The sequence below is a fragment of the Pelophylax lessonae genome (genome assembly GCF_965119305.1).
Source record: "Pelophylax lessonae genome assembly, chromosome: 6".
Lineage (NCBI taxonomy): Eukaryota > Metazoa > Chordata > Amphibia > Anura > Ranidae > Pelophylax > Pelophylax lessonae.
Window position 1 is genome coordinate 239,721,475 of NC_138773.1, and position 15,755 is coordinate 239,737,229.

The 15,755-nt window shown below is 42.1% G+C and overlaps 1 protein-coding gene across 2 annotated transcripts in view; it reads left to right on the forward strand.

Annotated features, from left to right (window-relative positions):
• SESTD1 (SEC14 and spectrin domain containing 1) overlaps nt 1-15,755 on the forward strand; it is a 252,822-nt gene that overhangs the window by 139,366 nt on the left and 97,701 nt on the right. For both annotated transcript variants that reach the window (XM_082261218.1, XM_082261219.1), the window contains exon 5: nt 10,371-10,484. In XM_082261218.1, coding sequence (XP_082117344.1) covers nt 10,371-10,484 — 114 coding nt within the window. The remainder of the gene's footprint in view (nt 1-10,370; nt 10,485-15,755) is intronic.

Consider the following 15,755-nt stretch of genomic DNA (forward strand, 5'->3'; position numbering starts at 1 on the left):
TGAGTACTTTGTACACTTTTTAATATTTTAATAAATGGTTTTATGGTAATGCACTAGGTCGGTGCGCCCCTCTTTTTCTTTTTTTGTCTATTCTTTTCCAGCGCCCAGTGGCGTCTAATTCTTTGATTCGCACCTTTAATTAGGTGTGCGTCACTTGGCCCCTCCTAGGATGGAGCCCTTACCTCCATGGGATTTGAACTTGGTTCTGTCCGTGTTGCAACGTTCCCCGTTTGAAAACATCAGGGAAATCTCGTTACCTCTGCTGTCTAAAAAGGTTGCCTTTCTGGTGGCGATCACTTCGGCTCGCAGAGTGTCGGAGTTGGCAGCGTTGTCCTGCCGCTCCCCTTACGTGGAGGTTCATAGGGATAAGGTGGTCTTGCGACCTAACCCGTCCTTTCTTCCAAAGGTGGTTTCGGATTTTCACCTTAATGAGGACATTGTTTTACCTTCGCTCTGCGCGAATCCTAAGCATCCTAGGGAGGTTGCTTTGCATTCCTTGGATGTTGTCAGGGCGATCAGGGTTTACCTGTCGTCGACTGAATCCTTTCGGAAATTGGATTCTCTCTTTGTCCTTCCTGAGGGACCTCGGAAGGGTATGGCTGCGTCTGCGGCGACCATTTCAAAATGGATCCGACAGATAATTGTACAGGCCTATTCGTTGAAGGAACGGGTACCGCCCTTCCCTGTCAAGGCGCACTCTACCAGATGGGTGAGTACGTCCTGGGCTCTACGGCATCAGGCCTCGGTGGCCCAGGTGTGCAAGGCTGCGACTTGGTCGTCAGTGCACACCTTTTCCAAATTTTACAAAATTGATGTTCTGGCATCAGCTGATGCCTCCTTTGGCCGCAAAGTTCTCTGTGCGGCAGTACCTTAGGGCAGTGGTCCTCCACTCTGGTCCTCAGGGCCCACTAACAGGCCAGATTTTGAGTATTACCTTGGGGAGATGCAGACTAGAGTACTGCAATCACTGAGCAGCAAATTATATCACCTGGGATGTATTTCAGTTATCTTGCAAACCTGGCCTGTTGGTGGGCCCTGAGGACCAGGGTTGAGGACCACTGCCTTAGGGGACCCTGGTTTTATTGCGGGTCCCTGACTGTTGGGGTTGTTGAACCCCTTGGTTATTTGCTTTCCTGGGTTGTTGCTCCTGTTGAGCTTTCTTGTTGCCCAGAAGGTTCCCTTGCTGTTCTTGTAAGGTTCCTTTCTCTGATGTGGGTACTGCGTTGCCCTTCTGACGGTTGCGTTTCCCACCCCTCATGTCTACACTGCTTTGGGACATCCCCATTGGTGAAGACTGTATGAGTGGGCGTCGACTGTCGGAGAACGTAAGGGAAAACTGAATTTTTGTAAAATCTTACCGTAAAATTCCTTTCTCTGAGTCCTCCGACAGTCGCCGCCCCACCCCTCTTTTGGAGTTCTTATACACTTAACTGCTTGCTACCAAACTGAGCTGGGAAGGCTATTGCAGGGGGGGGTATTGGACCAGTGGGACAGCCCCCATGGGTGGGTCTATGTAAATGCTTTGTTTCTAACAAGTCTTATGCCTAGCTACTCCTGTGGAGGTGAAGTCAATACCCCATTGGTGAAGACTGTATGACTGGGCGGCGACTGTCGGAGGATTCAGAGAAAGGAATTTTACGGTAAGATTTTACAAAAATTCCATTTTTTTTTTTTTGCATATTGTCACCAGTCAGTGTCCCTGATCACTGCCACACAAATTATGACGATGCTGTTCTGCACTGGTACACCATGTAAAACCATTTTTTTTTTTTTTATTTCTTAATTTTCAAATAAATTGTGACATAAAAATTACAACTTCAAAAAACTTGCTATGCCTCTTACTAAATACCTTGGAATGTCTAGTTTCCACAAAGCAGTTCTTTGGGGAATATTTGTACGGTCATGGCATTTTAGGGCCTCAAGAAATGGGTAGGCATTTTCAGATATATATCATAATTTGTGGATACACTGATTTTTACCAAAGAAATGTAGCCATATAGATTTTGGCCTAAATTTATGAAGAAAGATTATTATTTTACTAAAATGTTATAACTGAAACTTAGAAAAACGTTTTTGTTTTTTTTTTTTTTTTTTTTTCAAAATGTTCTGCATTTATTTAGCAAAAAATTAAAAACCCAGCGGTGATTTAACACCACCAAAAGAATGTTTATTTGTGTGAAAAAAAATTATAAAAAATTAAAATAGGTAGAGTGCTGCATGAGCGCAATTGTCATTCAAAGTGTGACAACGGTGAAGATTGGCCTAGGCATGAAAGGGGTGAAAGTACCTGCTAAAGTAGTAAAATCCAAGAAAGAAAAAATGTATCCCCTGGGTGGTTTAAGCCATATAATGTACTAGTATGCACCGCATATTAGCACAATATGACAAACTTACCTTAAAACTATGCCCTCCAGCCGACCCTCACCGCTGACAGGGCTTCCATCTTCACCCGGTCTTTCTTCTGGGTTTGCGGCCTCCAGCCATTTAAATGACTGCTAATACACTGGTGACCTTACGGGCTGCTATAAATGTGAACATTTTTTAAACCATACACGTTTAGGAGATATTCACTGTACCTACAGGTAAGCCTGATTAGGCTACAAGTCCTATTATAAGACTTTGCTACAGCTTTAATATATTGCATGTGTGGATTAAATTGTGGGATGGCCAGTGACACACTAGAAAGGCTGCCATGTGACAATTTTTTGTATCGCCAGTTTTTTTTTAAATCATGCCCTATAATTGAATTAGTCAGTCTCTAGGTAAACAACTTTTATTACCATTGGGGTCTTTTTATGTCTGTGTTTCAACATCTTTCATTTGTTTTATTCTCCATCCTGCGCCTGCTACCCAAGGAGAAGTTTCTGAAATGCAGTTTCTTTTATTACATTCTCTTCTTTCTTCTTCAGAAGATAAAATGAAAATTAATAAACTAATTAATTACAGCTTTTAATGCACTAAGTGTCGTCTTATTAGCAGTGCTGAAATATTTATAACCAATTTGTAATATATTGTGGGAGGATTATGTGGCCTCAGACTCCGTCTTTTATGTCTGACAGTTTTATGACTTGCTCTCATCCGGCGTGCTCGTTAACTTAATGATCACAGAAACGCTTTGGATACAGTGAGACTACTAGAGAGTTATGCATGAAAACCTATGGGGCTACTTATTACAAAGCCATGTAAATATATGGCAAGGTATCCAGATTTGAAGAGAGTGGGCATTCCCAAGAGCCATGCCATGTACAATTTTAATTCAACCCACCTGAGAAGCCATGGAAATGGAATATAATGCTGTGCAGCATGGGCAGTTATAACAAGAGTATCTTCCTCAGCTGATGTATGAATGCATGTGTTGGAGGGGCATTTAATTGCTGCAGAGATTTTTCAACAGAGTTGTGCTTCAAAGAGACTTTAATACTTTTGGGACATGGATGATTCGCTAACTGTGACAGTATAAAAAGAAGCATCTTTGTTATGCCTTTCATGCCACCTAGACTAGCTTACTGCTGGCATGCAGGTATGGGGCAAGTACATCTCAAAGGATTTGTACTTTTCATAAGAAAACCTTTCCTGTGCTTCTTCTGTCTCCTACCCTCACCACATTACTTGTATACACTGATCAGCCATAACATTGTGACCACCCACCATAACCAGTCGAGGCTTGAACTCCACTAGGCCTCTGAAGGTATGCTTTGGTATCTGGCACCAAGCTATCATTAGCAGATCCTTTTGGTCCTGTAAGTTGTGAGGTGGTGCCAATTTGGAGTTTGGAGGCCAAGTCAATACCTCAAACTCATTGTGTGTTCTTTAAACCACTCTTGAATTCATCAGGCCAGGCCACCTTTTTCCATTTCTTTTTGATCCAGTTCTGATGCTCATGTGCCTATTGTGGGTGCTTTTGGCTGTGGACAGTGGTCAGCATTTACACCCTGATCACACCCAACAAACTGCGATGCACTGTGTGTTTTGACACCTTCTTATCGGAACCAGCGTTAACTTTTTACAGAAGTCTGGACTACAGTAGCTCTTTAATTGGATTGGACTATACGGGCCACTTCCTCTCATGCATCAGTGAGCCTTGACCACCCATGACTCTGTCATCGGTTCACCAATTTTCCTTCATTGGACCACTTTCGGTAGGTCCTGACCACTGCAGTCCAGGAACATCCTACAAGGACTGCAGTTTTTGAGTTGATCTGACCAATTTGTCTAGCCATTTGGCCTTTGTCAAAATCATTCAAATCCTTATGCTTTTTTTGCTTTCAACACATCAACTTCCGAGTCAACATGTTCAGATGCTGCCTAATATATCCCACGACTTTCAGGTGGGATTGGCCATAATGTTATGCCTAATGGGTGTATATGCTTGTATGCACTTAGCAGTGCTTTGTGCTGTAGATCAGTGATAGAAGTGCTGGCATTAATACTTTTTGACTAAAACATCATTGCATGACAGTTAGGCAATCTTAACATGTCCCAGTGCTCCAAAGCTACCTTTGTCCTTCTTGATTGTGCGGACTAATTGGGTGTTAAGGCTCAGAAGCTCAGTCCGCACTGCATGCAACCTCTGAGAATAAGAATGCATACTTCTATGATTAAGCCCAGTTAGTGGTAAAACGTGTTAGAGACGTGGCTTCGGGTGAAAGGACAGCAGTGTGTGCTGTATGTTCTTGCTCATCCAATGACGTTAACTAGAAGACATCATTGGTGTGTGGCCTATTTATTCGGAATCATTACATGACAGCTTACCCTCAGTGTCTCTGCTTATGCTATCCATACACCAGTTGAAAAATCGTTTGAATACGTTGTTCAGCGAAAACTATATTACCCTCATCTAATTATATAATGTATCTGTTGATCCTGCCTTTCTTGGAGCTTCCACTCTTAAGGTAACAACACTTAACCAACAGTGAAACTATATAGGAGTGCAGCTGCCATGTCATTGCTTGGAAACAGGCATAGCATAGGAAGAAAAGAAAAACAAAGGATTACCAATAATTGTAAATGCAGTCTAAAAAAAAATATTTTCTTCTGGATTTCTACCTTAAGCAATTGTTAAATGATAGATTTTTTCTTTTTTTCATTTGCATGGGAGTTTCCTTTAGGTCTTGTACTCTTTCTGCAGTTGGTACTCATCACTGAATGAACCTTTTCTTCAGCTGATCTTTGTTCCTAGAATGTCAGTGATTGTATATAGGGGACTGTTAGTGCAAGGCTTTAGCAGAAAACAAGCTTAAACCACAATGACCGTTCTTAATGCTTCCGCTGTTTGGCAACACTCAGTTAAGAGCTCTAAAACTGCAGTGATTGATATTGGTTGGTGTAAAGTTCAGCTCTGTGTTTTGTTACCAGCTGTAGGACCTGAATTATGGATTGAAATGTGAACTGCTGGAAACAGTGAGAGCTTTGTCTGTCCCTTCCATCTGATATTCTAAGAACTTTTTCTTTTTGCCTCTTGGACTTCGATAAGTAGGCACATACAAATTATAGGATGTACTTTTATCTCCTTTTTTTTTTTTTTTTTTTTAATTTGGATGAGAAGGAAAAATCATTTTGTTTATTGAACTGAGACATTTTTAGATTTTTTTTTTTTCTTCATCTTTTTATTTTGATCTTTATGGAAACAGCTGGGTACTGGGTGAGGGTCTAATAGAGTTTGATAGTTTTATCTGGAAATTCTCAGGAGCAGAAAAGATGGATAATCTCTTATCAGCTTTACAAAATGCTATCAGGAGCTTCGTGAAGTTTATTTAGGAAGATACAAGTCACTGGGAGAAAACATTTATGCATCTGTAGTCTGAGATTTCAAAATTAATTTAGGGTTTAAATTTTTCTGTGTGTGAAACAAGTATAATATACTTTATCAGTTTTGCAGCAAGCACACCCCTGGGAAGAGTCATATTTGTCGTAAACTTCTTACAGAATAATATACTGCTGCATGTAGATTGCATGAAGTAAAGCCCTTATTTAATTTAACTGAATAAAATTGTTTCTACTAATTTTTTTCTATGTACTGTATAAATAATTATTTTACAGGGAATTTGCAGCTTTTGGTAGGCTATATTTATTAGTTCAGAAGAAAAAAATATATATTCAAGACTATGCAAATGTTTTAGGCAGATGTGAAAAACACTGTCAATTAAGAATTATTTCACAAATAGAAATGAAAAGAAAAAGAACAGAAGAGAAATCCAAATCAAATCAATATTTGGTGTGACTACCCTTTTGCCTTCAAAATGCATCAATTCTTCTAGATACACTTGCACAGTTTTTGAAGGAACTCGGCAGGTAGGTTGTTCCAAACATGTTGGAGAACTAACCACTCATCAACTGTGGATGTAGCTTTTTCTTCTGCACCGAAGGGATCGGAGTTGACGGCTGTCTTGTTGTTCACCTTACTTGGTGGTTCACGGAGATAGTGGTGCTTCGTCCCTGCCAGTTTCCTACTTAAGGTCATCTCTGGTTTCCCTTAATATAAAAGCATTGTGTTGCCTTCCTTGTGTTCTAAGCCTAAGCACCATAAAGTGATTTCCTTACATTCATTGGATGTGGTTCGGACAATCAGGGTGTACCTGACGGTGACTGAGTCGTTCCAAAAATCAGATTTTCTCTGTTTTGTCCTTACGGATGTTTTCCATAAGGGGCTGGCCGCGTCTGCTGTGACCTTTTCGAATGGGTCAGGCAGACAGTGGTGCAGGTCTATTGTATTAAAGGTCAGGATCCTCAGTTTTCCTGTTAAGGTGCATTCTACGAGGGCGCTTCGTACCTCTTGGGCCTTCTGTCATCTGGCGTCAGTGGTGCAGGTTTGCAGGCGGCCATCTGGTCGTCCGTGCTCATTTTCACAACATTTTCTAGGGTAAATATGTTGGCATAGGTTTTGCAGGCCGCTGTGGGAGAGAATTGGTCCTCTTTGAGGGTGGAAATTTTTGCCAGGTGAGCTCAAGTTGTTTCCTGGTTGAGCTCCTGTTTTACCTGGTTGGCTACGTTTAGCCTTGAGAAGTATGTTTATTGCTTTGTTCTTCCCACCCCTCATATTGACACTGCTTTGGGACATCCCAAGGGTAAAAGAAGATATGGGCGTAGTCAAACTTATCCCCTCTAGTGTCCTACTCCTATGGAGAGCAGCTTAACCCAAGGGTCAATGAAGATTTTTTTTTTTTTATAAAGCACAGGCACTAGGACACAGATTGTTATTTAACACAGAGCATGGTATAAAGATCAGATAGTGGCTTAAAAAACACTTTAAGTTGTTAAGACAGCGGAGAGGGGTACACAAGACAACTGCCTGCAGAACCTGACCTTTTTAACTAAATGGGAGCACCTTGCAACTGTATGTAGTTCATGGGGATATGGTGTACTGGTGTGTGGTTAAAACAGGAGGTAAACAGGTGATATAATGCCTTCTCGATACCTGTCCAATAAACCGTAACAAAGAAAAATTGCAGCGCTTATCACAACTTTGAGAACTCAAACACCTGAAGTGTTGTGATAGTGAGTCAAAATTGAAAATGTTTAAAAAATAAACATAAACCAAGTTCAAAGTAGGTCTTGTAAAGAAGTATAAAGTCATTGTAGGGGATCTCCCTCCTCTAGTACACCAATCACAACCTCCAACCATTCCAGAAAAACACACTGTATGTAACAGGGTCCAGGTCATCAGAGGTATGTAGTCACCCTTAGCTCGCAATTTCCTGCCTCTATCCAAACCAAGGGACCTTCTTTCAGAGTGTATCGGGGTATTTTCAATCGTGACCAGAAAACTTTCTTTCTCATATTAAAAACAACTCGGCATATCCCATCCGAAGCAATAAGTCACCAATAACAAAAATAAAAAATCTCATGGTGCAGTATTTATTGGTGAACCAGTATAAAAATAACCATACATACATATAAAATCAATTGTGCCAAATGTACTTACATTAAAAGCCGCCAATGTAACCAGGGAAAATCGCAGCAGGCACAAAACATCATGCATAAATAGTAAGCTTGCACTTACATAGAGAGCCGCCAATCTGAAGTAGAGTGACGGCCAGGGCCTCAGGCAATGTACAATATTAAACCCCTATAGCTGTTTCGCGAACACGCGTATCATCAAGAGTATAAAATGTTTTTTATCAAATAAATCTTCTACAGCCTTTTTTAATAAATTGTGAGTTGTCATTAGCTGATTCCTGTCCTAAAAATGTTTACCTCTAAATCAGATGCTCTCAAACCTCTCTTAAGCATTTAGACCCCGTTCACACTGGGGCGACTTGTCAGGCGACCTGGTGGCCTGACAAGTCGCCGTGGGTCGCCTGCCTTAGAGTAGCACAGGACCCGTTCTAATAGGAGCCACACAAGTCGCTCCGACTTAGAAAAAGGGTCCTGAGCTTCTTTGGGGCGACCGGGAGCGAACTGCATTGACTTCAATGATATGAAGTCCGTGCCGGCCGCTCCGAGGTCGCGGTGCGAGCTGCGCACCGCGACTTCACAGGTTTCCCCCGCAAGTCGGGTCGCGCCTGTGTGAACCGGCTCTTACCAATGTCATGGTACGTCTAGTAGTTGGTCATGTGTAGATAAACTGTATTGTTGAAAATGTTTCACCAGCCATCCAAGTGGCTTCCCCAGCTTTATTGATTGTCCGGAACATTCTCCAGTATTTATAGCCACATGTGTAACTTGGTCACCTTGATCCATCCACCATTTAATGTGCCAAGGCAGATTTTGATTTTCCAAGAACATGAGAGGAGGTGTGAAGATTTCCAAATCCCCCTCGTTTTAATTGTTTAATCCATTCATCAAGGTGCTATGAAATCTAAGAACACACATGGAAACTGCCACTGCCTATCCCTTTTTTGAAGATGCTAAGGGTGTGATTAGTTGACTGAACAACTGAGTTCAATAAAGTTTGTGCCAGTGACCTATAATATCTCCGCATATATGTAAAGGCAGAAATCTCCTTATTAGCACAATAAAGTAGAATTAAAAAAAATTAAAGTAGCAGAAACATTTTTAAATTTATATTTAAAGTTGGGCTTTTCCTTAACTTTAACTTTAAGATTTTTAAATTTGAAGTAGAATCTTTTATTAGGCTTAATTGTCCCCTTTTTCTTCATGATTCAGTTTATTTATTTGAAAATAATTCGGGAAAATATATATGTTTTTTGCTAGTTCAGTATTAATGAAGTATTTTGTGTAGGTCAGTGCCATTTAAAGTGGATGTGAACCCTCACATGTACCCAGTGAAATGAACAGCCTTAGATGATACACAGATATTAAACAAATCTCTGTACATAAGTTTTACATGTTTATCTGCTGTCGTTGGCTTTCTATATTCTTTATAAAGTGCACATCGTGTTAGAATTTTTACTTCCTCTTTCAGCAGTGGGAGGGAGTCTTGGCATACACTGTGTGACAGGTGATTGGAGGAAAGGCACACCCCCCCCCCCCCTCCACATAAGTAGAGGAAGAATGAAACTTGCAGAGCTGTGCTGTGAATAGATCCGCTCTCTGCTAATCTATTTATAGCAACTTCCCCTGTCACAAATTTTCAGCTGCTTTTATCTCCTGTGTCAGAGAACTTGTCAGAAATTATGCTGTTAACAGAGGAACAAAGCAGCAGAAAAACACAGGACTTAGGGCTTTGGAGAGAGAGAGAGAAGTAAACATTACATATATATGTGCCCAGGTCAAATTTCATGAATCAGGTTTACATCCACTTTAATCTCCAATGCTTTTTAATTTCAGATAACTACAAAATGTGGAAATGACTAAGGGGTTTAATTCTTATGCAAAGTCCTGTACAGGTGGTCCCCGGGTTACAAACATCCGACTTACAAACGACTCCTACTTACAAATGGAGAGAGACAACAGGAAGTGAGGAGAAATCTCCCCCTAGGATGGAAAATTCACTCCTGTAAGAGCCATCATGGGAAAAAGTTGTCTCCACTGAAGCTTTATCACCAATCCTTGTTTCCACAACAACCCAAAATTTTCAAAATCCAGTTGTCACAGGGACAGATAAGTGAGGTGAAATCTTCTGAACAGGGGCACAGACAGCAAAACAAATGGTACAGGGGTGTTAACCATTCCCTATGCTATCCAAAAAAACGTAAAAAGTATTCTTTTGGCTGGAGCTAAACCTAAAAAATTTACCTGTTCTGACTTACAAACAAATTCGACTTAAGAAAAAACCTACAGTCCCTATCTTGTTTATAACCCGGGGACCGCCTGTAATACAAAATTGAGAAGAAAGGAGTGGCCCGTGTTATCTCCAGTAGCCAAGTGGCACCTTAACACTAGTAAAGTAGCTGGAGCTTTGTTTAACTCAGTCCATGAAATGTAGCCTGGTGCCTGAAAGCACTAATTCCCTTTTTGTTTTCTTTCAGAATGTTGTACCAGCTGAAGTGTCTCTAGTCTGTGTTGTTAAGCCGGATGAGTTCTGGGATAAAAAAGTGACACACTTCTGTTTCTGGAAAGAGAAGGACCGACTAGGCTTTGAGGTATGCCTTTTTTTTTTTTTTTTTAAACTCAATATGATAAATTGCCTTTTCAGATGAAGTTCTGTTGACAACCTTTATGGGACAAAGTTCTAACAGAAGCTCTGAGTAATACATAAACCTGATAATATTGAAAGTTTTTTTTTAAAGTAATTGTAAAGTCTTTTTTTTTTAAATAAAATAACAAACATGTTATACTTACCTCCTCTGTGCGGTGGTTTTGCACAGAGCAGCCCGGATCCTCCTCTTCTCGGGTCCCTCTTCGCTGCTCCTGGCCCCTCCCTCCTGTCGAGTGCCCCCACAGCAAGCAGCTTGCTTTGGGGGCAGCCGAGCTGTAGCTCCTTGTATCCATTCAGACACAGAGCTGCCGTCCAGCTCTGCCCCCCTCTCTTTCCTAATTGGCTAACTGACTTTGACAGCCGCTGGAGCCAATGGCACCACTGCTGTGTCTCAGCCAATCAGGAGGGAGAGTCCCGGATGGCCGATGGACTCGTGCACTATCGCTGGAGGAAGATCTGGCTCAGGTGGGTATTAGGGGGTGCTGGGGTGGCTGCAACATTAATAATATGCAACATATTATATCTTAATATATAAAATGCATTAAAATAAAGACTTTACAACTCCTCTAAGATGTAGGTGGTTTGAAGCATCTTCAAGGTATCTATTTAGAATCGATGAACAGTTTAACATCAGTAAAGAACCATTTAAAGCTGAGTTCCACCCAGCAATGGAACTTCTGCTTTAAGGCCTCCTGACCCACTGACATGCTACATTTGGCATGTCATGTTTTTTTTTTTTTGGCAGATTTGACAGGTACCCGCTCCCCCTCCTGCTCAGGCCGCCTAGGTGGCTCAAGGGCAAGTTTTCCTCTCCCCCTGCAAACCTCTGATACATGTCACAGGTCCCAAAAGATTGCAGTTAACTCAGGGCACGCAGTGTGCACTCGGATGTGAAGCCGGAATCTGTCACAGCCAGGTGCCCACACTAGAGATGCCGGCTCCGCGGGGAGAAGAGGGAGAGAACTGAGGCTCCCGTCTATGCATTAAGGTAGAAAACCTTCTGCACTCTCTCTCTCCTCATTGGCTCAGACAAAGCAAGTTGTTTGCTTTGGGGCACTCGGCAGGGGGAAGAGACAGGAGCACTGGCAGGGAACACCAGAAGAGAAGGATCGGGGCTGCTCTGTGCAAAACTATTGCACAGAGTTGGTAAGTATGACATGTTTGTTATTTAAAAAAAAAAAAAAAAACAAAGCTTTACAATAACCTTAAAGAAGGCCTAAAATACTTCTGGTTATGTTTCTTGTGCTTAGGAATAATTGTCAATTATTCAATGTAAAGGAGCCCTCACAGATTTACTATGCATAGGAGCATCAGATAATATATTCTTACCTTAACCAGTTCCATTCTATATGACGTCTGCCCGCTCTCCCGCACCATGCAGAGCGGCAAAAAAAATGGCTCTTTACCACATGACCGGCTGCGTCCAATCACAGCTGGCTACATGCACTGTCCTTGTGCACACTGCTCATGCGTGCCCCCAGGGGCACACAGAGTGAAGATCAAGGATGGAGAATGTCACGCTGACACAGCCCATGCCTGATCAGGGTAAGAGTCAATGATATTGTACCTGAGTACCTGTCTCCAGCCCAGAGTACCCTAGTACCTGTCCCTAGCCCACCAGAGTACCCTAGTACCTGTCCCTAGCCCACCAGAGTACCCTAGTACCTGTCCCTAGCCCACCAGAGTACCCTAGTACCTGTCCCTAGCCCATCCGAGTACCCTAGTACCTGTCCCTAGCCCATCCGAGTACCCTAGTACCTGTCTGCAGCACATTCAAGTATCTCCAGCCCATTAGCGTACCTGAGTACCTATCTGCCGCCCATCAGAGTACCCAAGTATCTATCTGCAGCTCATCAGAGTACCTGTGTATATACTGGAAAAGAAGGGTGGCGCTCACTGGTGTCTATATGATACTTCGCTCTATGGATTATAAACTGGAGAGTGTCTCTTAAGTGGAAATGGCATTTATTGAAAAAATAAGAATAAAAATGTAAATATAAAGTAAAATATGCCAAACCAGCCCTGAAGCTCCCAGACCTCCTTGAATTGCTGTGAGATTCCCTGATGGGACCAAGGGAAATGCTAAATCCAGCAGATGGTACCTGGTGAAGGATGGGGATCCCCAGACGCCACGATAGTGAACTCCGGCTGGTGGAGGATAAAGAACCCCAAAAGTCACTGTAGTGGAGTCAGGCTGAAGGGGACACTGTGCGCGGCCACCACACAGTCCCACCACCGGATGGAAATCTCCTACGCTGGGTTGCCAGATCCGCCGGATCCTCTGAGGTAACCGTAAGTGACGTGGAGATCGCGTCACCGGAAAGTGACGATCAGCTGAAGTCAGGAAGTCGGGCTGGTCACGGGCATCAACACTCTCGCTTTCTGGTTGCCGCAACTACATGTTTCGCGCGCATGCACTTTGTCAGAGTACCTGTGTACCTATCTGCAGCCCATGCCTCATAGATTATGCATTGGGGTGTTTGCTTTGCAAAATGGGGTCATTTTGTAGGTGTTTCCATTGTCCTGGTGCTCCAGGGCATTCAAAAGTATGATAGGTAGTCAGGAAACTATATGTGTAATTTATGCTCCTAGAACACCTGAAGGTGCTACTTGGATGTTGGGCCTCTGTATGTGGCCAGGCTGTGTAAAAGTCTTATCCCCATACTCAGTAGGAGTAGCAGAATGTGTTTTGGGGTGTCATTTTTGCTATGTATATGCTGTGTGTTAGAAAAATCTTATAGACAACTTTGTGTATAAAAAAAAAAAAAAAAAAGTATGGATTAAACCCAAGATAATTTCTAATTACTAGTAAATTAGTAATGTGGCAGCCATTTTCTAGAAGTCCAAATTTTATTTTTTATTTTTTCACTTTTAAGGTAAACCATTTTATTTGAAATATCATTGCCCCATCAATCCCTCCTCCCTCTGAAACTATTCATTTTTTTTTTAACATGAAAGTTCTATACCAAGCTGAAACTAAGGATGGAAGCTAAAACTCCTCCATTTTTAGAAAATTATCTTTTTGATGAAATGGGTCAAGTTTCCTGGCGTTTGAACTATTTGATTCCTTTAAACTCTCTAATCCTATTAGTTTGAATTGCAGCACTGAATTTATGCATTTACAACTCCCTGCCAACCCACTTTCATGTATAAAGCTGATTTTAATGTATTTAGCCTTGCTGAGACTGCAGAATAGTCAATTCCATTCTTTGGAATTTTCCTTTTTTTGACTGACATTAAAGATCACAAAATTTTGAAATGAATTCCCTTAAGTCATTCGATGACCGATACATGTTTTCATAAGGATCACAAAGACATTAGTTATTGGTGTAGACAAGTACTGCGGTGCAAACATTCCAAATTAAATCCTTCTGCATGCTTTTTTTTTTTTTTTTTTAATTCTCTTCTAAAACAAGTGATGTCAAGTGTTAATAATAGTACACTTCAGATATGTTTATGTTTATTGGCGTTTAACAGAGCAGAACGTAGAAGAAGCCTGAGAGTACATCACTTTAGTCTTTAGGCTCGGTTCACAATGCTGCAACGGCAAAGTCGTGCAACTATGCCTGCCACATTGCCCTGTGACTTCCTTCTGACTTGATCCAACTTGGGTGCTAATTAAGAGCCTGTATAAGGGCTGAAATCACACCCAAGTCGGACCAAAGTAGTGTAGGAACCTTTTCTAAAGTCAGAGTGACTTGTGTAGTGTCAGTTAAGAGAGCTCTCATAGGGAAACATTGAGATTGACATGTCATGTGACTTGGGGGTCTCACAAGTCGGATCCCATGTCGCAGTAGTGTGAACCGAGCCTTAACCAGTTGTGGACATTGAGCATTGGGCATGTTGGACACACCCAAAAAACTTAATTGGCGTACACAGGGCACGTATACTGGGCAGTAATACTAGTTCTTTTTTTAAACTAAGAATAATCATAGTGGAGAAAAATAAGTTTATTTACTTAAGGCAAATATACTTTGTATTACCAGTAGTACTACTAGATCTGAGGGAAAGCTCTGAAATGAAGGGATGCTCTGCTGATTTCTAGCATCCAGTCATGTGCAAGCAAAAATGCTGTTTTTTTTTTTTTTTTCCCTTGCATGTGATTGGGTATTCTTTGCAAAGTAAAGCTTTACCTTATTTACTAAGCTCTGAAGCGAGTGCACAATGTATGTCTTTGTAAATCGACCCCAAAGTGTGTGGTTTTTTATTTATTTTCGTTTTTTTTCCTGTTTATAGTCTATTTAGAAGCAGTTCCAATGGCCGCTGCCAGGCCAGAATCTTTTCTTTTTAGGTTTACCATTAGTAAGATTGTGTTCTTCTACAGCTGAATATTTTGCCTTGGATTTTTAAAATCGAATATCACTTTTGTTCATTGACAGACACAGCTCCTTATATTCTTGATCATTGGATTATACTGCCCCTACAGGAGTAGGACACTAGGCAGGAAAAAGTTTGACTACACCTATGGGACAGTACCAGGGGGTATACTCCCACTCTCAGCTATAGGCACAGTTTTTTCTGCCTAGTCAGGAGTAAAGACCTAGTTCCTTGCTGGGATTTCTGGTCCTGGCAATTTTTTCTTTTTAAATGGAATTTTTTTCCTATCATCGTTATTTTGTTCCTGGGAGAATCTACTAGCAACTGCCGGACTGGGCGACAGACTGGATAATCTAGATCCAGAGGGTTCCACCAGTCTGGCCAGCGAGCGCATGCAGGCCTCAGCTCTGTGCTAGGTCAACCACAACATAGCCCCACTGGACGGGGGCTGGTCTGCGAGTTAATCATCTCGTGAGGGCGCATACCACCTTGCCTCGGCCTGAGGCGCAGCGTTCCTCCTGGCCAACAGCCCCCCCTTTTCCGATGGAGCGATGGTCTGTCACAAGTGGTGCCCACCCTGTTCTTGGTATAGAAAGTAGCTGTCCCCCCTTTAACCCTGAAGGTTTTTGGGTTGGATGTTGGCCCCTCCCTGGATGTGGATCACCCTGCTGGGTCTGCAACCATGCATCCTGGAATCCTCTAATGGTGAGGATGATTCCTCCATGTCTGCGACCGCGCATGAAAAGGCGCTGGTGGATGCACTGATGCACTGATTGTATCTTTGCGTTAGACCCTAAGGATGGAGGACACAGCTGAAGCTGCAACTGAGGCGCAAGTACCCTTTGACACTCACAAGCCATCCAGAGCAGCAAAGGGGTTTCCTTTCCTTGCCTATTTT